The 25,512-nt window shown below is 41.4% G+C and overlaps 1 protein-coding gene across 2 annotated transcripts in view; it reads right to left on the reverse strand.

Annotated features, from left to right (window-relative positions):
- The window catches only part of snx17 (sorting nexin 17), a 95,385-nt gene extending 72,385 nt beyond the window's left edge, over window positions 1-23,000 (reverse strand). For both annotated transcript variants that reach the window (XM_078212598.1, XM_078212599.1), the window contains exon 1: window positions 22,767-23,000. In XM_078212598.1, the coding sequence (XP_078068724.1) occupies window positions 22,767-22,826 (60 nt within the window). In that variant the 5' untranslated portion in view covers window positions 22,827-23,000. The remainder of the gene's footprint in view (window positions 1-22,766) is intronic.
- Between the last annotated feature and the right edge of the window lie 2,512 nt (window positions 23,001-25,512).

Below are 25,512 nucleotides of genomic sequence, written 5' to 3' on the forward strand. Positions count from 1 at the left end.
ACATGATTGGTCAAAACAGCCTTCTGAAAATTCAACAATTCTATTTACATACATTGGTTAAGCATCTGAATGGTCCAAAAGTTAAATAGTGGGTTTAAAAAATGTCAGAATGCCACAGTCACAAGTTTGACTTCCAACCAGTGCTGATCTTTGCTACAGCAGCAGTTGGAAGCTGCAACAATCCTCAATTCTTGGGCTAAAAGGGCAAAAATATATCAGAGTTCTCACTTCTACTGGCAGGCACAAGTATTTGAACATTAGCTGAAAACAGGTTAGTCATGTTATGTGATGGCCTGCAGTAAGGTAATTTGCCAATACCACCTTGACTCAAAGTAGAAAAGTCTTGGAGATACACAAGTGGCCAGCCTAAAAGAAAAAAGATAGGCTAACATTTTATGATTTTGACCTTTATTGATTTCACACAATTTATTTAAACTTGTGAGATATACAGGTTCTGAAGGACTGACAAATGTACCATGAGACTAAACATGCAGAGCCAAGGAAGAAATATGGTTAGAGATACATGATCAGCTGCCAATGCATTTTCTATAAAATTTATATAGTAAAAGGCCTATTTTGTTCTTAGACTGACAATATCTGAAAGAGATAAAAAGGTGATGGCTAATTTGTTAACATTTGGCACCAATTAGATGACAAATACCATACAAAAATATTTACTCGGGTGGAAGTACATTTTGTACTTGCTTTAACAAAAAATTCATCCCAAGCGGTACAATAGATTTTTGTTTACTGATAACAGGATGCATCAATAAAAAACATTTCTGAAATATAAAAACCACAGTAAAAGCTAGCAGGTCAGATAGCATTTTACAATACCAGCTGATACTACCATTATATTGCTACTAGGCAAGTCAGATCCCAGAGTGGAATCTGGTGTGATGGATCCAAACTGCGGTTTCACAGATCATGGTCACAGGAGAATGCAATCAGCATACATATACAGCCATGTGCACCAAAGGCCTGTAATAAGGAGTCACTAACTTTCAGCTGCCTCCTATGATCTTCCGACTTCCCTCAAGCCCACTCTGTTCCTTGCAGCTTTCTCTCAATAATTCAGAGTCAATTGCTCTGCTTCTTACTTTCAATTTAAGGAATTAGACTGTCTTTTTAGGACCTCTTTGTCCCACTCCCTGGTTCAGGACTACCTTCTATTTTGGGACCTGTTCCCTGCCCTGCTCACTGGGACATCTTCTCCAGGTCATCTGACCTTTTAAAGCTATTTCACTCTGTTTTACTTCTGCGCACCGTTTACTGGCCTAAATTGCTGCACACACCACCTCCACTCGCGGCTAAGGTCCGCTGGGAACAGTAGTTTTCAACCACTGTTTTAAAACATTTTTCTCTGTTTACTTGCTTCTCATCTCATTTCATAACCACACATCATATTGTACAAAGATTTAACCAAAACAATGCCAATAAATGTAAGACTAGCAGAATTTGTACATCATAGAATTCTCATAAATGAATCCTTGCATTTCTTTTTTCTCCCAGTATCAGTCTTTAACTCAATGTTTCATTTAAAAACGCAGCCCAATCATCCTCTTCATTAGCTGTAGGCATAATTCCATCTTCATGCTCATTTTCCAAACTCAAAACATAGTAAGATCATTGAGAAAATATCAACTTGGCATCTTTGTACATCATCAAATCATTTCTCCTGTGATCAAACCGCTTAGCCGTTTCACGGGCATGGAGATGTTTTTTGTAATATGTATATTTCCATGTTGTGTTATGTATATATTCTGTGTAAGGAAAGCTGCGTCTGGGTGTGCCCAGGTTAATCAAAGGAGAGGTTTTGAAGTCAAAATGTCTGTAGAATCTAAAGGGATGAAAGAGTAAAGGTTATTACTTCTTTGCATTTGTACTGAGGCCTTATGGTGGATTTTAATTTACAAGTAAACAGAGTGGATTTGAAATTTACATTTACAGTCAAGTGCTGAAAGTGCGTGTAGCTATTACACTGGTTAAAAGGTGACAAAGAACATTTGCATCTTACAGGGGATCTGATTTATTGTCGTATTAGTATAGTGAAAAGTATTGTTGCTTGTGCGCTATACAAAGCATACCGTACATAAAGGAAGGGAAAGCGTGCCAAATGTAGTATTACAATCATAGCTACGGTGTAGAGAAAGATCAATTTAATGTGAGATCGGTCCATTCAAAAAGTCTGATGAGAGCAAGGAAGCAGCTGTTTTTGAGTCAATTGGTATGTGACCTTTTGTATCTTTTTCCCTATGGGAGAAGGTGGAAGAGAACATGTTCAGGGTGTGGGGTCCTTAATTATGCTGGCTGCTTTTCCAAGGCGGCAGAAAGTGGAGACAGTGTCAATGGGTGGGAGGCTGGTTTGGGTGATGGATTGGGCTTGTTCACGACTGTTAGTAGTTTCTTGCGGTCTTGGACAGAGCAGGAGCCATACCAAACTGTGATACTATCAGAAAGAATGCTTTCTATGGTGCATCTGTAAAAGTTGGAGAGAGTTGTAGCGGACATGCCAAATTTCCTTGGTCTTCTGAGAAAGTAGGGATGTTGGTGGGCTTTCTTAACTATAGTGTCGGCATGGAGGGACCAGAATAAGTAAAACAGGGCAGGTATTTTAAATTTTATTGATCCAAAGTAGAGGTAACATAGGAACATGAAAAGGTTTTAATATTTAATATTTGGAGAACCCAAGTTTAAAGGGATTTGTGAAGACCACGGAGAACAAGATGGCTGGGGAGGAAAGAAAAGATTAGGCCGGGGGATATTTGTCCTGTGAAGCAATTTGTTTAAATCTGCCTCTGGAAAACCACATGTGTGTTTTGGCTTGAGAAGTTGTAAGCAGTTTCTTGAATTGTGGATTTTAAGAGCTGTTGCAAAAAAAGAATTTCATTATGTACTTTTGGGAAAACATTTTTACAAGGTCTTCACTATGCATCTTTTATATTGTGTGAAGTTTTTTTTTCCAATAAACATTTTAATTCGCCAAATGTTGCCACTGGATTTCTATGCTTTTGAGATCAGTAGCTATCCACCCTCATTTCTACAATAATCAGTCTGAAATCTGGCTTGCTCAGCGTTATCAGCTGCAGTCATAACATTATGTTCACACGAAAGATACCACTGCTTGGTTTGATCTTTGAACAAACTTAGTCTTGTCGTTTCTCCCAATTCCATTTCAAACAGGTCTTTTTCAATTTGTTTCGAGCAACATCAATCACTTCATCCTTTGAATTTTATGGTCCATTCTAATCCTTCAACTACTCACAAACCATACCATTCCTCTGATTTTTGAAAACTGTCCATTTGCCTGGATTCCAGCTCCTGCATTCTTGCATGTAGCACCAGCAAGCACCATTAAATCAATGTCTAGTCATTGACCCTTCCAGATCATTTTGCAGTTTGTCCTTTTTGCTGACAATTCTTAATTTCCAATTCAGTTGGTTCTACACTATCCATTATGGAGGTTGATGCATTAGTAATTTTACTTGGGTCAGTTCTTTGGTCAACTAGATCACAATTCAGCAAGGAGCTTTTATTCACAGGACTATTTTGAAACTGTGACACTCCACACCACGCATATGCAGTTTAATTTTCTCCAGATTGCAACGAGTTTTAAGAACCTCATTGCTCTTTCACGAAGTTCTAAGAGTTCACTAGTTGGTTTTTAATTCTGCACTCACTTCCAATTCACCAGCAATTTCTTTTCCTATTCAAGGCATTTTTCATGATACTCGGAGACTTCTCATGCTTCAAGTTCATCAAGTTTTAACTGAAGATTGACCTTTGTTAAATTTGCTTCTATCCTCAAGGCATTTCAAGCTCTCCACAAGGGTTCTATTTTTTGGTGACGGATGCTCAATTATTCTCACCAATTATAATTTTTCATTAGCAAATTCCTCATTCATGTGTAAAAATTGGTTCTCTGCATTGATCAATAGGCATTTAACTTTCAGCTACAGTAATTTTTACAAGTTTAAGATCAGCATGATCAACTGCTGCTGCGACACCACATAATTACTCAAAACAAAATATACTCCTTCAATAGGTGATACCACCATAATTATTTTTTTGGAGAAGGGAACATCTCTCCCAGAGATAAAACATCCAGGACCTCCAGTAGCCTGACTCTCCTTAACAGTAACCAAGGAATATTCTTCTGGACTACGAACCACACCCATCTTTCCCATCAGATTGCAAGGGAACAGTCTCACCTGTACCGCTGCTACAGTTTTAATAACCATTTTCTTTCCTGAGGATTCCTTCAGCATTCATACTACTTCAATAGATCTCCCATTTAGTTTCTAGCACTTAGCTTTAGTATGTCCAGGTTTATTACAATGGAACTGTACCACTTTCTTTACATTCTAGCCTATCTCCTTTACCATTTTGGTTTCCTTCTGCTTATTCTCTTTTCTATTGCCAGATTCTCTATTCTTCAAATTTTGTTGATTCTCATAAGACCACTACCTCACATGTAACTAACTGCCCGAGTGAGATATTACAAGTATCAACCAAAACTACCACTTCTTGAATCTTTGAAACTTGACGCTCATCTAAATGAGATGGTTGGTTACTGGAAGAACTCAAAATTCTTCCCCAACCAAGATTTTCCTCATGTTCACAAAAGTTCTCTAAATTCAGTGATAGAACATAGAACATAGAACATTACAGCGCAGAACAGGCCCTTCGGCCCACGATGTTGCACCGACCAGTTAAAAAAAAAAACTGTGACCCTCCAACCTAAACCAATTTCTTTTCGTCCATGAACCTATCTACGGATCTCTTAAACGCCCCCAAACTAGGCGCATTTACTACTGATGCTGGCAGGGCATTCCAATCCCTCACCACCCTCTGGGTAAAGAACCTACCCCTGACATCGGTTCTATAACTACCCCCCCTCAATTTAAAGCCATGCCCCCTCGTGCTGGATTTCTCCATCAGAGGAAAAAGGCTATCACTATCCACCCTATCTAAACCTCTAATCATCTTATATGTTTCAATAAGATCCCCTCTTAGCCGCCGCCTTTCCAGCGAAAACAATCCCAAATCCCTCAGCCTCTCCTCATAGGATCTCCCCTCCATACCAGGCAACATCCTGGTAAACCTCCTCTGCACCCTCTCCAAAGCCTCCACATCCTTCCTGTAATGTGGGGACCAGAACTGCACACAGTACTCCAAGTGCGGCCGCACCAGAGTTGTGTACAGTTGCAACATAACGCTACGACTCCTAAATTCAATCCCCCTACCAATAAACGCCAAGACACCATATGCCTTCTTAACAACCTTATCTACTTGATTCCCAACTTTCAGGGATCTATGCACACATACACCTAGATCCCTCTGCTCCTCCACACTATTCAAAGTCCTCCCGTTAGCCCTATACTCAACACATCTGTTATTCCTACCAAAGTGAATTACCTCACACTTCTCCGCATTAAACTCCATCCGCCACCTCTCGGCCCAACTTTGCAACCTGTCTAAGTCTTCCTGCAAACTACGACACCCTTCCTCACTGTCTACCACACCACCGACTTTGGTGTCATCAGCAAATTTGCTAATCCACCCAACTATACCCTCATCCAGATCATTAATAAATATTACAAACAGCAGTGGCCCCAAAACAGATCCCTGAGGTACACCACTTGTAACCGCACTCCATGATGAATATTTACTATCAACCACCACCCTCTGTTTCCTATCCGCTAGCCAATTCCTGATCCAATTTCCTAGATCACCCCCAATCCCATACATCTGCATTTTCTGCAGAAGCCTACCATGGTGAACCTTATCAAACGCCTTACTAAAATCCATATATACCACGTCCACTGCCTTGCCCCCATCCACCTCCTTGGTCACTTTCTCAAAAAACTCAATAAGGTTAGTAAGGCACGACCTACCTGCCACAAAACCATGCTGACTATCACCTATCAATTCATTACTCTCCAAATAACTATAAATCCTATCCCTTATAATTTTTTCCAACATCTTGCCGACAACAGAAGTGAGACTCACCGGTCTATAATTCCCGGGGAAGTCTCTGTTCCCCTTCTTAAACAATGGGACAACATTCGCTAACCTCCAATCTTCTGGTACTATACCAGAGGCCAACGACCCATAACATTTTTCCTCTTGCGACTTCTACAAATGACTCAGGATTTCTTTATGGTCCAAAAAGCTTCAGGGTCAAGTTTATAAACCGTGATTATTGCCTGCAGACTCTCTGACAAACAACATTCATCGCTCTGCCTGACAGGACATTTTGTAAAATTAAATTCCAAGCACTTTTAGCCATTTCAACTTCACAGCCATCTCTTCAAATGAGGCAAAATATCTTTCAGCTCCATCCGCTGTAGGCATTAAACAGAGATATTTGGTTAAATAAAATTCATCCGTAGAATCAGAACCATCTTCTGAATCAACTCTTTTATTCTAAGCTTTTCCCCAGCCAAACTACATTGTCCAATTTCCTTCTCTTGTTGAAACTCGGCTCAAGCTTTTGCATTTCCATTTCTTTAATCTCTTTTTCCATCCCATTCGTTCGTTTATATTTATTTTTCCTTTTCCAAATTAGTTTTTTTCCATTTTCATTTCTTTAGCTCTTTCCTTTCTACCTTCAGTTAATTGAAGTTTTTTCTAATTCTCTCACTTTCTTTCAACTTAAATCTCGGCATCCCTCTTTCTCTCACTACCTCCATCTCAAGCTGCTTCATTTGCAACTAAATCTTAGCTAACTCTAGCTGCGATACATCAGTTTCAGGTTTCTCCTCTTTTAATCCCAAATGCTGGGTAATTATATTAATCATATCATCCTTAGGACATTCAGCTTTTATTTCTACATTCAATCTACCTCTTAACTCTCAGTTTAGATGTAGTCAAGGATACAAAATAATCTGTTACACCTTCTACTTCCAGAAAAATCTTTGCGACATGCACCATTAGGGTGAAGGGCCTGTTTCCATGCTGTGTTGTTCTATGATTCTATACAGTAAAAGGCATTTTTAAATTTCAACCAGTGTAATATACTTCACAGCAAATCCTGTTGCTATGCACAGTATCTCAGTATTTCCATATACTCGTTTCTTTAAGGATTCACAGATCCTACTTAAATTCAAGGATTTCTAGTCCCACAGGAGATCCCATTTTATTACAATCCTGGACTTTCTACTTTGTTTCAATCCCAGCTGATGTTATGATCCCGAAGTGGGATTGAAGGATCCTAACAATTGTGGAGGGCAGTTAGAGATGGTGGTACTACAAGACAAGTCAGATCCTGGAGTGGAAATTGGCTTGAAGGATTCTAACAATTGTGGAGGGCAGTCATTCAACCGATTCACAGAGGCCTGAAGAACTGTTAACAAAAGATAATGAGTCATATGACACGATTACAACATACCATTACAGATCCACATATGCGTAAAGTTAACACAACTTAATGTTTCTCTTATGCTCTAACATTCACAATAAGTATGCAGTACATGTAAACTAATAGACAGACTATGGTTAGATATACCACACCCCAAAATGAGCGATGAATGCTACTAAGGCAGATTTCACGAGTTTCTCGCTAACCCACCTCCCCCACAGACATTTGTTACACTGTGAGCCAACTGTGAGACAGTTAGCTCAGTTGGCTGGACCACTGATTCAGGATGCAGTGTGAGACCAACAGTGTGGGTTCAATTCAAAAGAGCGGCACAGGCTTGGAGGGCCGAAGGACCTGTTTCCTGTGCTGTACTGTTCTTTGATCTCACTGAAGCCCTGCCTTTTTCACAAGGGCTTCCAATCTCCACGCTCCCCTTGGAATTCTCTCTTGAATGATGCTTTAACTCAGATGTCTTCAACAATGATCCACCTACAGCGTTTTGGTCTCTCCTTCTGATGTTCCCCCTAGATCCACAGCCACACGAAATTTGTAACCAATCGGTCCTCTGCTTAACTTTTAACTTGACTTAACAGGACCGGTCTCAGGTTCCTGTATTTGTTCCTTGATGAGACTGGCTTACTGGAACTCCTTCATTTCACACCCTGGTTTAAGACCACATTCACTGTGCTCCCTTTTGGCACCCATGATGTTCCAAATGTACCTCATGTGGAACCTGTCCAACTGCTTAATCCAATGGCAAGCAATTTGTGGCCCATTTGGGTTCTGAATGCTTTGAATTGGATGTATATTCTAACTGCCCTAGAAAGTATAGTGGTAAGAATATGCTGAAAAGCACAGGGGTCATGAAAAACTCTTGCTTCACACCACTTATTACATCAAACCAGTCAGCGTAGTCACCAGTGTCAGCGACCGACAGTCATTCTTCATGAAACTGCTGTACTAGGTTTACAGCCCAATCAGGTCAACAGTTTGGCCAAGGCTTTCCACAAGGTCTATTTAAATGTATCAAAGGCCTCTGTTTTGTCAAAGGTACAGCAGAGTCCCATCAATTGACTGTAGCATTTTTCTTGTGGTTGCCGAATGGTTGAGCTCATGTCACAAGTGCCTCTGACTTCCTGGCAATAAGACCATAAGACAGAGCAGAAGTAGGCCATTTGGCCCATCGAGCCTGCTCCATCATTCAATGGCACCACTACCACTGATCTGATGATAATCCTGAACTCCACTTTGCTGTCTTATCCGCATAACCCTCTTACTGATTAAAAATCTCTCAGCCTTGAACGTACTTAACAACCATGCCTCTACAGCCCTCTGTTGTAAAGGATTCCACAGTCAATCCCCTCAGAGAAGAAATTCCTCATCTGTCTTGAAGGGCAGCTCCTTCCTGAAATTGTCATCTGATCCTAGACTCTGCCACAAGGGGAAATAACCTCTCAGCATCTACCTTGTCAAGCCCCGAGAATCCTCAATAAGTCACCTCTCATTCTTCTAAACGCCAATGATTACAGGTCCAACCTAATCAACATCTCAAGAAAATCCCTCCATACCTGGAATCAACAGGGTGAACCTTCACAGGACTGCCTCAAAATCTGTTCACAGTGTTCCAAGTGTGGTCTAACTAGTGCACATTGTACAGTCTTAGCAAGGCTGTATTCAGTGTATTTTTATACTCCATCCCCTTTGAAAGAATTCCATTTGCATTCCCTCATACTTGCTGAACTTTGTGATTGATGCACAAGGACCCCAAAAATCCTTCAGACTGCAGAAAGTTGCAGCGCATTCTTCATTTAAATATTCAGCTCCTTTATCCTTCTTACTAAAGTGCATAACTTCACATTCTCCTACATATTTGCCCACTCAGTTAACCTGCCTTTGTCATCCTCTCCACTTGCCTCCCCACCTTTTTGTGTGGCCTGCAAATTTGGCAATAGTACATTCACTTGCCTCATCCAAGATGTGGAGATGCCAGCATTGGATTGGGGTGGGCACAGTAAGAAGTTTCAACACCAGGTTAAAGTCCAATCACCTGATCAAGGAGCAGCGCTCCGAAGGCTCGTGATTCCAAATAAACCTGTTGGTTTACCTGTTTAACCTGGTGTTGAGACTTCTTACTGTGCCTCAGCCAAGTCATTATATATTGTAAATAACTGTGGCCCTAGCAACGATCCCTCTGGCACTCCACTAATTGCAGGTTGCCAAACTGAAAATGCCCCTCTTATCCCAAATCGGTCTTCTGTTAATTAGCCAATCCTCTATCTTTGCTAATATATATCTTAAACACCATAGGTTATCTTATTAAGTAGCCTTTGTGCAGCCCTTTGAACACTTTTTGGAAATCCAAGTATATTACATCTACTGATTCTCCTTTATCTATCCTGTTCGTTACCACTTCAAAGAATTCTGATATATTTGTCAGGCATGAAACCACGTTGACTCTGCTTGATTATATTATGTATTTCCAAATGCTCTGAATTTTCTCACAAATCACTCCGACTCAGGCTGTCTCAATGATTGTTCACCTCCCAGATGGTTCTCCCTTCTCTTGAGACTGCATTCCATGGGATTCACAAGACTGCATTCCTGCCTCTACTTACCAGCACAAGTCTGGCGCTTTTGCTAGCTTCACTAAGCCGGCACTTCCCCTGGGTTTCTCCGAATTTGTTTACTGATTACACCAACTATAAATGGCTCCCAGGGCTTGAGCCTGAACTGTCTCCAACATATAATCAACAATCTTTCGCCATATTTTTAGCTCCCCTCGGACTTCTCCATGAGTTGTGAACCACACTAGGTCCAAACTGCAACCAACCCACTCCTCCAGCAAATCCTAAGCACCACTCAGCTCCATTACACCATAGCCTGTTTTGACCTATCCTCAAGCTGACCACCAATCTAATTAACCCTCTTTTACAATTTCCCCAGCTAAGTTAGCCCACCTGCTGCATCTCCACTATTCCGACTATTTAACAAATGTGGGTAACTTTCTGAAAATGTCACTTCCTTTTTGGTTTTCTGGAAATCCCTAAAGTCCGGCATTTTAATTACCTTACTTTCACAACAACAATCTTCCCAGAGCTGAACATTATTTCATGAACAAGATAGCCATCAAGCCAGCTCCATTAATCAGTGAGATCATGGCTGATCTGACTGTAGCGTTAACTCCACGTTCCTAGCTCTCCCCATACCCTGACTCCTTGTCAATCAAAAATCTGTCTAACTCAGCCTTGAATATATTCAATGACCCAGCTACCACTACTTTCTGGAAGAGTATTCAAAAGACTGAAGACCCTCAGAAGAAATTCCTCTTCATCTCCATTTTCACCCATTTTAAAACCATGCCCCCACCTTTCAGATTCTCCACAAGAGGAAACATCTTCCCAGCATTGATCCAGCCAAGCCCCTTAAGAATCTTATATATTTCAATAAGATCATCTCTCATTCTTTTAAACTCCAATGGATCAAGACCCTACCTTTCCTCACAACACAACCCTTCATTCCAGGAATCAGCCTGTGAACCTTCACTAAACAGCTTCAATTAGGCAATTAGTGATGGACAATAAATGCTGGCCTACTTGTGAAATAAGTGTATCCCTCCCTTAAAACAGGAGAACAAAACACTACACAGTACTCCAGGTGAGGTCTCATCAATACTTTGTTACAGCTGTAATAAGCCTTCCCAACTCTTATACTCCATCCTCCTTGCAATAAAAGGCAACATTCCATTTGTCAAATTACTTGCTATACATGCTAATATTTAATTCATGTACAAAGACAGATCCCTCTCTGCTGCCACATTCTGCATTTGCTCTATTTAAATATTCTGCTTTTCTATTTTTCCTGCCAAAGTGAACATCTCATTTTCTCACATTATACTCCATCTGCCAATTTTTAACCCACTTACTAACCTATATCCTTTTGCAAACTATTTGTATCCTCTTCACAACTTGTTTTTCTATCAATGTATCATACAATTTGGCTACAATACAGTTATCCAAGTCATTAATGTAGATTGTAGATAAGTCTAGGCCCCCACACTGATCCTTGTGGCACTCCACTAGCTTTAGGTTGCCAACCCGAAAATTACACATTTATCCTGACTTAGTTAACAGGAAACAAATCCTCTACCTATGCTAATATTTCACCCCCAACACCATGAGCTCTTCTCATCTTGCAGTGACCTTTCATGAAGTACCTTATCGAATGCATTTTGGAAATTCAAATTTCTTTTTATCCACCCTACTTGTTATATCTTGAAAGAACCCCAAACACATGCCTTAAGTGACTTCCCTTTCACAAAACCATGTTGACTCTGCCTGATCATATTTTGATTTTTCTCAATGTTCAGCTCTAACCTTCTTAATAGTGGATTCTAGCATTCTCCCAATTACAGATATTAGACTAACTGGCCTATCGGTTCCATCTTTTTATCTCCGTCCTTTCTTGAATAGAGATACATTATTTGGGATTTTCCAATCTGCTGGAATGTTCTGAGAAGAGGAAATTATGGAATATTACAGCCAATACATCCACTTCCCTTAAGACACTAGGATACAGGGCATCAGGTCCAGGGGACTTGGTCATCCTTTAATCCCATTATTTTAGCCAATATTTTTTCTCTAGTGATGGTTTTAAGTTCCTCCCTCCCTCTTGTCTCAATTTTTAAAAATCTATTCTTGGGATTTTTTTGTCTTTCACGATGATGAGATACAAAATAGCTGTTCAAGGTCTCTACCATTTCCTCATTTAAATTCCTCAATCTGATCCTCTTTGTAGCATTATACATCTTTTCTTTCAATTTGATATGGTTAGTTATGGATGGTGCATCCTTTGCTTTCTTTCTCTATGTAATACATCTTTGTTGATGCTCTCAGGCTCTCCAGCATGCCCAAACAAGGGAGATCAATACTAACTATGGCAGAAGGCAAGAAAAATGCATACTTGACACTAACAGCAGCTTTTATTAATCGGTGATGGGAAGTAGAAGAAAACAGATGGGGAATTTCAATAACACTACTGTAATCTGCTTGTAGTAACCCTGAACTTGGGATGTCAGAGTTGTACAACCTAGAAAAGGCCCTTCGGCCTATCACAGCACTTGCCCCATATCCTTATGATATTTCAAGTGCTCAAATACATTTTAAAGGTTGCAAGGTTTCCAGCCTCCACTACCTTGCCAGACAGTGCATTCTAGATTCCCACCACCCTCAAACATTTTTCCTCAAATTCCCTCTGAATTTCCTGCCCCTCACCTGAAATCTATGCCCTCTCACGATTGACCCCTCAACCAAAGGGGATCAGCTGCTTCCTATTCACCCTGTCCAAACCCCTCAATCTTATACACCTCAATCATGCCTCCCATTCAGCCTTCTCTGCTCTAAAAAAAATAATCCAAGCCTATCCAGTTTCTATTTTAACTCAAATGTTCCAACCCAGGCAACATCCTGGTGCATCTCCTCTGTAACCCCACCAGTGTCATCACATCCTTCCTATAGTGAGGCTACCAGAACTGCACAGTATTCCAGCTGTGGCCTAACCATTCTGTACAGCTCCAACATAACCTCCCTGCTCTTATACTCTATGTCATTACTAATAAAAGCAAATGTTCCTTATGCTTTAACTACCCTTTCCAGTTGTTCTGCCACCTTAAAGGATGTGAATAAATACCCCAAGATCCATCTGTTCCTCTGAACTTCCTAGTGTTCTGCATTCATTAAATACTCCCTTGTCTTGAAGACCTTGATCACCTCACACTTACCAGGGTTAAATACCATCCGCCAGTGCCCATTTATCCCTTCCTGTAACCTATGACCTTCTTTACTATTAACCACCCTATCAGTCTTGATGTTATCTGCAAACTTACCATTTCCCCCCAACAAACAATAATGGACCCAGCATGGAACCTCGTCACACACCATTGGACACCAGCCTCAAGTCACTCAAACAACCCTCTACCACCACCTTTTGTGTCCTGTTACTAAGTGAGTTTCAGATCCAGCTCGCCAAGTTTCCCTGAATTCCATGTGCTTCAATCCTCCCAGTCTTCCATGTGGGACCTTGTCAAAGGCTTTGCTAAAATGCATATAAATGACATTAACTGCACTTCCCTCACTTTTTCTAAAAATTCAATCAAATGTGTTAGGTATGACCTCCCTTTGACAAAACGACACAGACTGTCCCATGTCTTTCCAAGTGTAGATTAATTCTTTCCTTCAGAATTTTCTCACTGATGTGAGACTCGCCAGTCTGTAATTTCCTGGTTCAACTCTGCCACCTTTCTTGAAAAGTGGACCACATTAGTGGTCCTCCAGTCCTCCGACACTTTTCCCATGGCTAGAGGGATTAAAAATTTGCGTCAGAGCCCCAGCAATTTTCTGCCTCACCTCCTACAGCAGCCTGGGATGCAATTCATCCAGGGCAGAGGATGTGTCCATTTTTAAGCCCTTCAGAGCCCCCAATACCTCCTCACTTCTCTACTTTCTCAGAAGGCGAAGGAAATTTGGCATGTCCACTATGACTCTCACCAATTTTTACATATGCACCATAGCAAGCATCCATTCCAGATGTATCACTGTTTGGTGTGGCTCCTGCTCTGACCAAGGCTACAAGAAACTACAGAGTTGTGAATGTAGCCCAGTCCATCATGCAAAACAACCTCCCATCCATTGACTCGGTCTACACTTCCCACTGCCTTCGGAAAGCAGCCAGCATAATCAAGGACCCCACACACTCTCTTCCACCTTTGGAAAAAGATATAGAAGTCTGAAAAAATGGCCAACCAACTCAAGAACAGCTTCTTTCCTGCTGCTATCCGACTTTCGAATGATCCCATCACATATCAAGCTGATCTTTCTCTTTACCCTACCTGTAAGTGCAACACTATATTCTGCACCCCATCCTTTCCTTCACCCCTAGGTACTCCAAGAACAGTATATTTTGTCTGTACAGCGCACAAGCAGCAATACTTTCACTGTATCCCAATACGAGACAATAATAAATCAAATGTCCCTCGCAGGTCCTGTGCTCTTTGCTGCCGGAAGGTGAGCAATGGCCTCGAACCTCATGCTCTCTTATTTGCTGTCCCAGTCAAGTGTGTCCCTCGCAGGTCTGGTGCTCTCCACTGCCCAAAGGTATGACAGTCTTGAACCTCGCCCTCATATCACTTTTTACCATGTTTACCAGGCCAATGTGCAAGGTGCCAGTGCTATGTGACTAAATGAAATATTTCTCCATTTACAGTAATTCATACTGTTGCCTGTGAAATATTCAATGCAGACAATTTGACCAGTTTATCACTCAAAACACATTTACCCAGGTGCTCTTATTTTATCAGACACATACAGGTTAAAGAATTCTCAAAAATAAATTAAGTTAAATTTCCCCAAATTAGGCTAATCGCATGAGAAACAGATACTACCAGTTCTGATTAAACTGATTGGGCTGTTGAATTCAATTCACTGAGCTCGCATCGACAGATGAACTCAGGGTTTTCTCGGTACGAAGGTGCACACCCTTTTCTGTCACCTCAGTCAGTCGTGTCTTTGCTGGGCTATGTCTGTCTTTGAGCCCTTCTGGAATACTCTCTGGATTTCAGCCAATGGGGTGACAGGGCAGGGGTCACAGCACCCAATGAAGTCAGGCCAGGTCATCCCTGTTGTACACATCTCCTTTCAGGATATGGTTAATAGTAGGGAGCCTGGCTGAAACTATGGAATACAAAATCAATGTATTTTTCTATTCTTCTGGCTGAATATCGCGATCGGTTTTGGGCAATAATGACTCTTCCATTGTTAAGTTTGAGCATTTCTATTCAATATGAGAGGGGTCTGGATTCTGGTTTTGGGTCATAATGACTCCCCCATTGTTAAGGTCAAGCACCTCTGTTTGATATGCAAGACAATTCTGGTGTGGTTCTCATTCGCTTTTGACCTGTGGTAAGCTTGCCTGCATTCTATCAGGCTTTGCTTGTAGAAGCAGTTTAGCAGTATGTGTGTCCAATTTTACGTTGGGCCTAATTGCTCAGGCCGTTGTCCATTTGATCACAACACAAATTCAGTTTCTAAGCAACCCAGTATGTAATTCCTTGCCAATTTAAAATGAACGGCTGACATCTGGCAAGGTATATCCAAGCTCTAAAAGACTAAAGACGTGTAATGGAAAGAAGTTTAGCAAGTATGAATTAGCATTTCTGTTGATGGATTTTGAACTGTGCAACAAAATATTCACTCCAGAAATTTTACACCCTTGTCCAGTCAAAATGAGAAACCTGTATAACAAACTATGTCATACTGATTGATGCAGAGGTATAACAGTAACTTACGGTCAGACCAGGCTGTGCATTCATAGAACCATACAATCCCTATGGTGCAGGAGGACATTTGGCACATCAAGTCTGCATTAGTCTCTGACATCAGGTCCTTTCCCTCACTGTAGCCCTGTAACCAGGGTGGTGAAAGGAGATTCAATCATAACTTAAGAAAATTAGATAAATACTCCGAGGCAATTTTGACAATGTTATAATGCAAACTTGATTGGACAGCTTTGTCAAAGAGCTGGAACAAGCATGATAGACCAAACAGAAAAATAATGTACAATTCTATGATTCCAGCCGTGGGAGATTGTGTGGCATTTGCACGTTCTCCTAGTGTTTGTGTGAGTTTCCTCTGGGTGTTCTGGTTTGCTCCCACAGTCCGAAGATATGCAAGTTGGGTAGATTGGCCATGCTAAATTGGGCCTTAGTGTCCCAGGATGTGTGGGTTAGGGAGATTAGCGGGGCAAATACTTGGGGTTATGGGGGATAGGGCCCGAGTAGGATGCTTTGCCGAGGAGTCGGCACAGATCCAATGGGCCGAATGATTTCCTGCATGTAGGGATTCTATGATTCTAAATGTTTTAAACTCACTGGGCCTAATTATAATAAAAGCTGCTTCCTGATTAAAGTATTTACACCATTAAGCAGCAACTTTCAGGTCCAGAGAATTTAAGAGGCTTCCACATAGCTGATTGCAAACAGCAGGAAAAGCAACAGGATGGTGAACAAAGCCAAGCTGTTAAAATAAAAGGATATAGAGGTGCAGAACAGATCAGAAGAGCTAAAAATATACTGTGAGTTCAGTTTATTTTATTGCTCACTATCAGAAGAGAGAGTCATGGGGTCAAAACAGTTATGTCTCACTACAGGAATAGTGGACCTCAAAATTGCAATGAACTTTTAAACTTTGGAATACAAAATCCATGATAGGGCCAGGAGATGTTCTTTTAAAGCACAACTGTGCATTTTAGCAATATGCTATCTAGCAATTATATCAAAACAATTCAATTGTGACCCAAATGGTTCAACAGTTAAGCACATCACTTGTGCTCCGAGGCCAAAAAGATCCAGAAGTTTAACAATTAATTCTGGTCTGTGCTAACTTATATCTCAGTCATGCCAGGAAATGTTCAAACTGATCTTGGTGCTTAATTGATGTTTCAACTTTTAAAAACTGTAATATTAAAGTGAACCAAACTGTCATTTTTAAATATTATAATATAACAAATGGATAAACCAATACCTGAAAAACACACATCTCACTTGCCCGGGCCAATTATGTTTCCATGCTGCATTTAGACTTTGACTTACAAATTCTAGCTAATGTTAAACAGATAAGACTGATTCTGTGTCTACAGTCCAACTCTATTTTTTCAATGCATTCAAATTAATTTGGTCAAGTTGTTGCATTATTTCAATCAGTAAAATACAGCATCATTTCATCCCCATGTGGGAATTCCACATCTTAGTAGAAGCCAAATTACCAGCGTGTATGCCCTGTCCTGGAGTACTCAGCCCACCCACATTGCCTACATCTGAGATTTATATCTTACCTTGGCCTGAGGAAGTATAAACTGCAGCACTGACATGAATCTTTATGTGCATTGTGCCACTTCTAAGCTTTGAGCTTACAATGCAAATATCCATAGTACTGTAGGTAAGTTGTGATCCAGTCTAATCTGCAAGTCAAGTTTACTGCCACATTTCTCCATCAGATTAGTGTGTAACTGAGTCCAAGAAGAGAGTCCTAGCAGTGACATATATTTGGCTTGCATTTTAGATTTTAAATTGATGGAACAAAACTGACATTAAATATACTATTTCCCCTTGCCATTCCCATTGAAAAATGCTTCCATAATTGTCCCTTCCTCACCAAAAATAACATTTATCATCATCTTTTAAGAAACTGCATTGCCAAAGATTCCTGTTTTATTACATCATTAAATCTGTTCATGCTACAAGAATTTTCCACATTAAGGCAAATACTGGATGGATAAAAGCAGTAAGTGTTAAATCAGGTTCTTAGGGTTTTGTCAGCTTGATTCTTTAAGTAATAACACTGTTTTAGATAAATTATTCTCGTTACAACTTTTTCTTAAAAGGATTGAAATCGTGCCACTGTGCTGCCCTGTGGTTTGTACTGCTGCCTCAGCTCCAGGGACTTGGGTTCAATTCCGGCCTTGGATGACTGTGCGGAGTCTGCACGTTTTCCCCATGTCTGTGTGGATTTCCTTCAGGTGCTCTGGTTTCCTCCCACAGTCCAAAGATGTGCAGGTTAAGTGGATTGGTCACGCTAAGTTGTCCCAAGATGTGTAGGTTAGATGGATTAGCCATGATAAACGTGCAGGGTTACAGGGAGAGGGCCTAGCTAAGATACTCTGTCGGATACTCTTCTGCACTGCTGTGATTCTATGATCTGGTCCAGAAGCAGGCACTATTATAAAGAGTTCCACTACACACTCCTTAATAAAACATGTAAACTTTAATTTAAGCAATACTTTGCTTTGTCATTCTTTAAACTAACATTTCAACATTTTAAAATTACAAGAGAAAAACAATATTTCATTCTTGTACAAAAGATCCCCCCTCTAACTATTCAAATGAAATGCAATTGCTTTTTAAGATACTCTTGGCCATCTTAGTGAAGTGACATTTCAAAATTTGCTGACGAAACTAACCATAGAATCCATACAGTGCAGAAGGAGGCCATTCAGCCCATCGAGTCTGCAGTGACTCTCAGAAAGAGCATCTCACCCCGGCCCACATATTTACCATGGCTAACCCACCCAATCTGCACATCTTTGGACACCACGGCAGCTAATAGAAAGTAAGAATCTACCAAAAGCTTTAAAATAAGGAAAACTGCAACCTCTAAATATTCTAATGTCTTTTAGGCTATTCTAATAGACAACACACACAACTGCAACTACCGACGTTGATTTCCAACTGCTTTGGGAAATGTTTCTTTTATGTTTGTGAATGAGGCCAATTCATAAAAGTGTTATATAGTGAAATACGATTTGCACCAAAGGAGCAAGTATAGGACAGCTGATAAGATTGTTCGCAAGAACACAGCCACATTTCAAACCATAGGAATTTTTGAGCTGTTGCAGTGTAATAAGAAAAAAAAGCAGAATGATTATTACTTCAATCAACTACCACAGCCAGAAGTCAGAAATAATACTGGGCAGCATGGTGGTACAGTGGTTAGCACTGCTGCCTCACAGCGCCAGGGACCCAGATTCAATTCCCAGCTTGGGTCAATGTCTGTGTGGAGTTTGTATGTTCTCCCCATGTCTACGTGGGTTTCTTCCAGGTGCTCCGGTTTCCTCCCACAGACTGAAAGGCTGGTTAGGTGCATTGACCTGAACAGGGGCCGGAATGTGGCGACTAGGGGAATTTCACAGTAACTTCATTGCAGTGTTAAGTCTTACTTGTGACTAAGAAATAAACTTAACTTACTTAATAATTCATAACAGATCAATTTAGGGCATCACTCGAATAATAGGGCACAAACCGTGGCCCAGTGATTGCAAACTCACTTAATAAAGTCCCACTCCAAAGATTTGAGAAATATTCTAGATTAACATGGCAATAGTGAGAAGACAAGGAATAGGAACAGCAAACCATTCAGTCCCTTGGGCTGCTCTGCCATTCAATTTGATCACAGCAGATTTACTGTCTTAAATCTACCTTGCTATGTGCTCCACATAGGCATTGATACTTGAGACCGGAAAAATCTCAACCATGAATATATTTATGTAGCGCCTTTAACATAACATGTCACAAAGTGTTTCACAGCAGAAATATAAAATAGAAAATAACACTCTGTCACACAAGACGACAAAGCAAATGACAAAAAGCGTGGTTAAAGAGTCAAGGAACAAAACAAGGTAGAGAGACAGATGTGTAGGAAGGGAATTCCAGAGCTTAAGGCCAAGATAACTGAAGGCATAGCTGCCAGTGATGAATAATTAAAATCAGAGATCCTCAAGAAGTCAGAGTTAGGTGAGTGCACATATCTTAGAGGGTTATGGGGTTGGCAGGAATTAGAGATAAGGAGGGTCATGAAGAGATTTGAAGACAAGGGTGATCATTTTAAAATTAAGACACTGCTTGACTTGGAGCCAACATAAGTCAATGAATACAGGGGCAAATAGCTGAACACACCTTGGTACAAACAAGAACAGGGCAGAAAGGTTTTGGTTGAACTCAATTTATAAGGGATAGAATGTGGGAGACTGCCAGAGTGTTTATGGAACATACTGTGATGGGGAATCCACAATTCTCTGGGGCAGAGAATTCCAAAGATTCACAACTCTCATCTCAGTCCTTAATGATTGACTGAGTCCATGCATAAATTTCCCAGCCAGGGAAAACAACATCAGTTATTACACTGCCAAGTCCCTTCAGAATCTGAAAAACTGAAACGGGAGAATCTGTCAAAGAAAGTCATGCAATGTTGGTCCGAGGAATCGGATGATCTCCTACAGGACTGCTTAGAGTCAGTAGATTGGTCAGTATTTAAAAACTGAACAGCCTGAACGAGTACGCCACTACAGTAACTGACTTCATTAGTAAGTGTGTAGAAGACTGTGTGCCAAAGAAACAAATCTGCATGTTTCCCAACCGGAAACCATGGATGAACAGGGATATGCACTGCCTGTTGAGTTCCAGGTCTGAGGTGTTCCAGTCAGACGACCCTGACCTATTCAAGAAAGCCAGATATGATCTACGGAGATCCATCAAAGATGCCAAAAGACAGTACTGGACTGTCTAGTACTGAATCCCAGGCTAACCACACAGACCCCACCGACTATAGCAAGGTCTGCAAGACATAACAGACCACAAGATGAAGGCAGGTAAAATCGCCAGCTCCAATGCACCTCTCCTCGATGAGCTCAATGCATTCTACGCCCGTTTTGAGCAAGAGGTCAATGAGAGCACGTCCTCCATCCCAGAAGCCTCGGACAAACCTCTATCCAAGGTCACCATTGCTGACATCAGAGCAACCTTCTCAAAAGTCAATCCATGGAAAGCAAATGGCCCAGATGGCGTACCTGGATGAACACAGGTTCTGTGGGGACCAGCTGGCAGGGATATTAGCAGACATCTTTAACCTCTCTTTACAGTGATCTGAGGTCCCTACCTGCTTCAAGAAGACAACCATCATCCCTGTGCCAAAGAAAAGCCAGGCTGCATGCCTAATGACTATCGTCTGGTTGCTCTGACATTCATCATTATGAAGTGCTTTGAAAGGTTTGTCATGGCACAAATCAATTCCTGCCTACCAGACTGCCTGGATCCATGACAGGTCACCTATTGCCGCAACAGGTCCACAGCAGATACCATCTCCCTGGCCCTACACTCAGCCTTGTAACACCAATATAACAAAGACACTTATGTCAGACACCAATTCATAGACTACAGCTCAGCCTTTAACACCATTATTCTTACGAGACTCATCTCCAAACTTTGTGGCCTGGGGCTCACAGACCAACCGACTCAAAAATAGCTTCTTCCCTGCCTCATAGGGACCTACCTCACATTAAGTTAACCTTTCTCTACACTCTAGCTCTGACTGTAACACTACATTCTGCATCCTCTCCTTTCCTTCCCCATGTACAGTATGCTTTTTCTGTATAGCACGCAAGAAACAATACTTTTCACGCTATACTAATACATGTGACAACGATAAATCAAATTCTTTGCACTCAGATGAGATGTTAAATCAAGGTTCTGGCTCAGATGGGTACAACAGCCCAACGAACTCGCCAATATTTATCCCTCAACCAACATCACCAGAACAGATATCAAAATAGGAAAAGCTGGAAAAACTCAACAGGTATGGCAGCAGATAAGGGTTAAGGTTTCAAGTCTGTATGACTCTTTTGCAGAGGTAATCACAAAACTGATTAGCTAGCTAGTACCTCATTAACTGTTGGTGGGATTGGCTGCATGACTGACAACAAACGACAAGTTGACTTCATTGACTGCAAAGTGCTTTGGAATGTCCTGAGGCCATGAAAAGCACTTTATGAGTGCAAGTTATTTATTTTAATGATCAAATGGGGAGGCCTAGCAAATTCCCTTCAAACTAGATTTGCTTCCATACAGCTTTGCAATATTGAAGTCTCTAAAATATACTGCTAGTCCCACATCGATCTATACCATGAGTATGAGGGTTAAATTGGATCAGAGTAAACCGTATTGAGAGGAGACAGATCAGCTTGGTTTTAAGCTTAGCTTCATCATATTTGTGTCCTGCTTCCTTAGAAAGCTACGTGCTTACGATCACAGCATCCAACTGCACCTTTAACAATACAAGGGTTTTTAGGTGCTGATTCTTTGCTTAAAGCACTCTGAACATCAATCCCGAACTGGTACTTTGCAGTCACAGATTAATCTGAAACTCTGCTTCCCAATTAACCTTTTACAGTCCACTACATATCTCGCATACTTCTAAAGCTCCCCTCTCTTTAACAACTACTCGGATACGCAGGATCAGCCTGTTGAGCTTTCTTACAACTATTTCCTTCGGGTTTCCAACAACCAACACAAGCCAAAGCCCTCACTGACTAATGCAATGTCTAGTTTGCCTCAAATGAATTTGACAACATTAGCAACTCGCATTTTCTACACAACTTTCAACTTCGAGGTACACAATAAACACAGGAGCTGTTTTTAAAAAAAAACTTAGCCAAGAAAGGGGAGGGAGTTGGGCGAGTTAGCCGCTGTTGTTTGCATTAGTTTTGTTATCTCTCCCGCCCCCGTCACCTCCCAATTTTCCGACGTGTCGGCAACTGTTCGCTTAATGAGGCATTTCGAATATTGTTTAATGGGAGATTATTCAGACACAATGTGTAAAACGTCTCGTTAAATTCACACTTGCTTGACACGGGGAGGGAAAGAGGGAGATATTGTGAAACTATTGCAATCAACCACCGCCCCCAACTGCCAGCCTCCGGTGAGAAGAAGGGATCCCGTTCTGGTGGAAAAAACCTCCCCCACCCTCATCGCCCCCCAACCATTTACTCTCAGGGCGAGAAAGTGGCGACGGCAGCGTTCACTCACCACATAGGTGGATCCGTTGTCGGCGCTCAGTACCTCAGTCTCGGGGATGGAGAAATGCATGGTGTTCGCCTCCCTCCGGCTCTTCCCCCCTCCGACCCTGGAAACTTCCAGCAAAGCAACAGCGGCAGCAGCGCTCGATCAGGACAATCACCAACTGCCGTCCGCCATCTTGTCCGCGCCAGCGAGCCACTTTGGGGGTGGGGGCGGGGACTATCACTAACCCCGCCCCCTCCCGCTGACACTACGATCGCCCCGGCACCTTCACCTATCAACATGGCAGCTCAACAACAACACCCGCCCCCCCCTACTTCACACAGTGGTCCAACCCACCTGAGTGCGATCTGACCAAGTTTGGGCCTTGTTAAGTCTGGAAAAAAAGGAGGGTAAGGGGTGTGCTGGACGGTGACGAATCCCTCCCACCCTCCACTTTCCCAAGCTTAAAAATGTACTCGTTTTGAAATTCGCCCTCTCAAGTCTAAACATCGGACCCGACTGTGGTGGTTTTACACAAGTTTGTTGGCTGTTTCACGATTTCAGTGCCGGGATTGTGATGATGGCCTTCCCCCTCCCCCCCCACTTCCCCACACACAGACCACTATGACACAGACATGCAGAAATCCTAATCCACCCATTACACAGCCATTCATCTTCTTCCTCTATACCTCACATAAATACGGACTCCCCTCTAATTCTCCCCCACTTTCTTCTCCCCACAAAGACAGACTTTCCCTTGTCCTCACCACCTTACACAGACAACACTTCCCTGGTGATTAGTGGTATCTCTCAAAGATCCAAGCTGGGGGCTCAACAATTCACTATTTTATAACAACTCAGCTGATGAAATAGAAAGCCATTGCCAGATTTGCTGATGACACAATGACAGGTGATATGGTAAACAGTGTAAATGGAAGTGTAACATTACAAAGAGATATCGCACCGTGTATCACGCAAACTAAGGCTATCACTTTCGGCCCTGAAGAATTCCCAGTCTACCTCTGATTACCCTGAAAAGACAAGGTACCTCAAAAATTACAGCAATGGGTGAAGCTAACTGTTTCATGCTGCTACTAAGCAGTAGCAAAACAAGTATTATTCGTCACCATTGGGATGCTGCCTTCAAGCCAGAAAGACATTCTACCTATCACACAATTGTGTAACGTGGTATATGAATTTCAGTGTCAGTATGATGCTACGTATATGGGCCATATGTCAGAAAGACTGGCAGATCATATCAAATGGCATAACCCTTCCACTGTTTGCAACGGACAAGATACAGACTGTATCCAATCAGCTTGCAAAACTCAAAATACAGTGTCCAACATTAGGTATGATTCTGCAGTTGGACACTATTTGCTAAATAATCCTCAGTGTGCCAAGAATTACGCCGACAATCAATTAAAAACCTTCAGTTGGGCTTGTAGTGGGGCACATTTACGTGTACTGGAAGATAGAAAAAAACGTGCACACACGGCCCCTGTTTCAACGAAACAAAATAAATGACAGCCATTCGCTGTCCCACTCCTCCGAGCAATGCCTTGACCAGAGTGAAGCCGCCTTGTTTAAATTTCAAACAAAACTGGGCAGTTAACTGTCAATCACCATCAACTGGTGCATTCTTCTCAGCAATGTCTCTGCTAATCAGAGTCCACTTGTCAATCAATCAGCGCTCTTTTCTCATACAGTATCAATTTGTTGTACTCCTGACAATGGTATTTTTGCAAATTGTCCAGATGAGTTCAAGTCGAAAAGCTCTGGCAAAGGACAATCTTTCATCTTGTTCCCTCACAAAATTCAAATCGAGATTAAGCCTTACTCTCCTTTCACACAGTCAATAATGAAGTTCGTGCTTTACTCTGCTTAGTGTAGATATGTCTAACTGACATTTATTTCGGCTAATTTCTCAGTGAGCTACGAAACATAGGAAATCCAAACTACAAACTAAAATCCTTAACCAGAGTCTTCCAAAGCTCCACCCATTTTCATGACAACATAGCCTGCCCCAGGCGACGCTAAAATCGACCTCTAAGCTAATTATCTCTCATTTACAATTTCTCTCGCTAAATAAGCCCACCTACTGTTTTAGAGCTCTCTACTCTGACGTACTCTTATTAAACAAACATGGGTAGCCTTTGAACTACTCTTTCTATAGGAGTTCTGACAATCATTAAAGCCAGCATTTTAATTATTTTTCCTTTACATCAACAACCTTCCTAGGATTAAAAAATACTTAAATATTAATATGAACTAGATGTTCGCAACAATGTGTACTCAGGTTGAGACAAGCACCATTGCATTTTTTTCCCGAGAAAAGTAGTTAACTATTTGAAACAAACATGCAGCGCTATGTTGAAGTACAGTGGGATTAGTTTCGGATTACTATTAAGGATTGGAAAACATCGGACTGAAATGACTTCTTTCCTGTAAATGTATTTGATTCTACTGTCCTTCTTTGCATTTGGTTTCTCCTGAAATTCACTTGGTTTAGGATTGTGTCATCGTGATTTGCAAAACTCAACACAAACGAGAAAGGCAATCGTATGCCAGTTATCAGCTTGCAGCGAATACGCCATTTATCATTTTATTTTACTGCAACAGCAATACAAAACCAATAATACTGCAGGCGCTCGCAATTTAACATAAAAGCAGAACATGCTGGAAATACGGGGCAGGTCTGACATCACTGTCAGAGTTAACATTTCAGGTTGACGACCCTTCCTTCATGCTGAAAGGTCGTTGGTCTGAAATG

The sequence above is a fragment of the Mustelus asterias genome, chromosome 5, assembly GCF_964213995.1.
Source record: "Mustelus asterias chromosome 5, sMusAst1.hap1.1, whole genome shotgun sequence".
NCBI classification, from domain to species: Eukaryota; Metazoa; Chordata; class Chondrichthyes; order Carcharhiniformes; family Triakidae; genus Mustelus; species Mustelus asterias.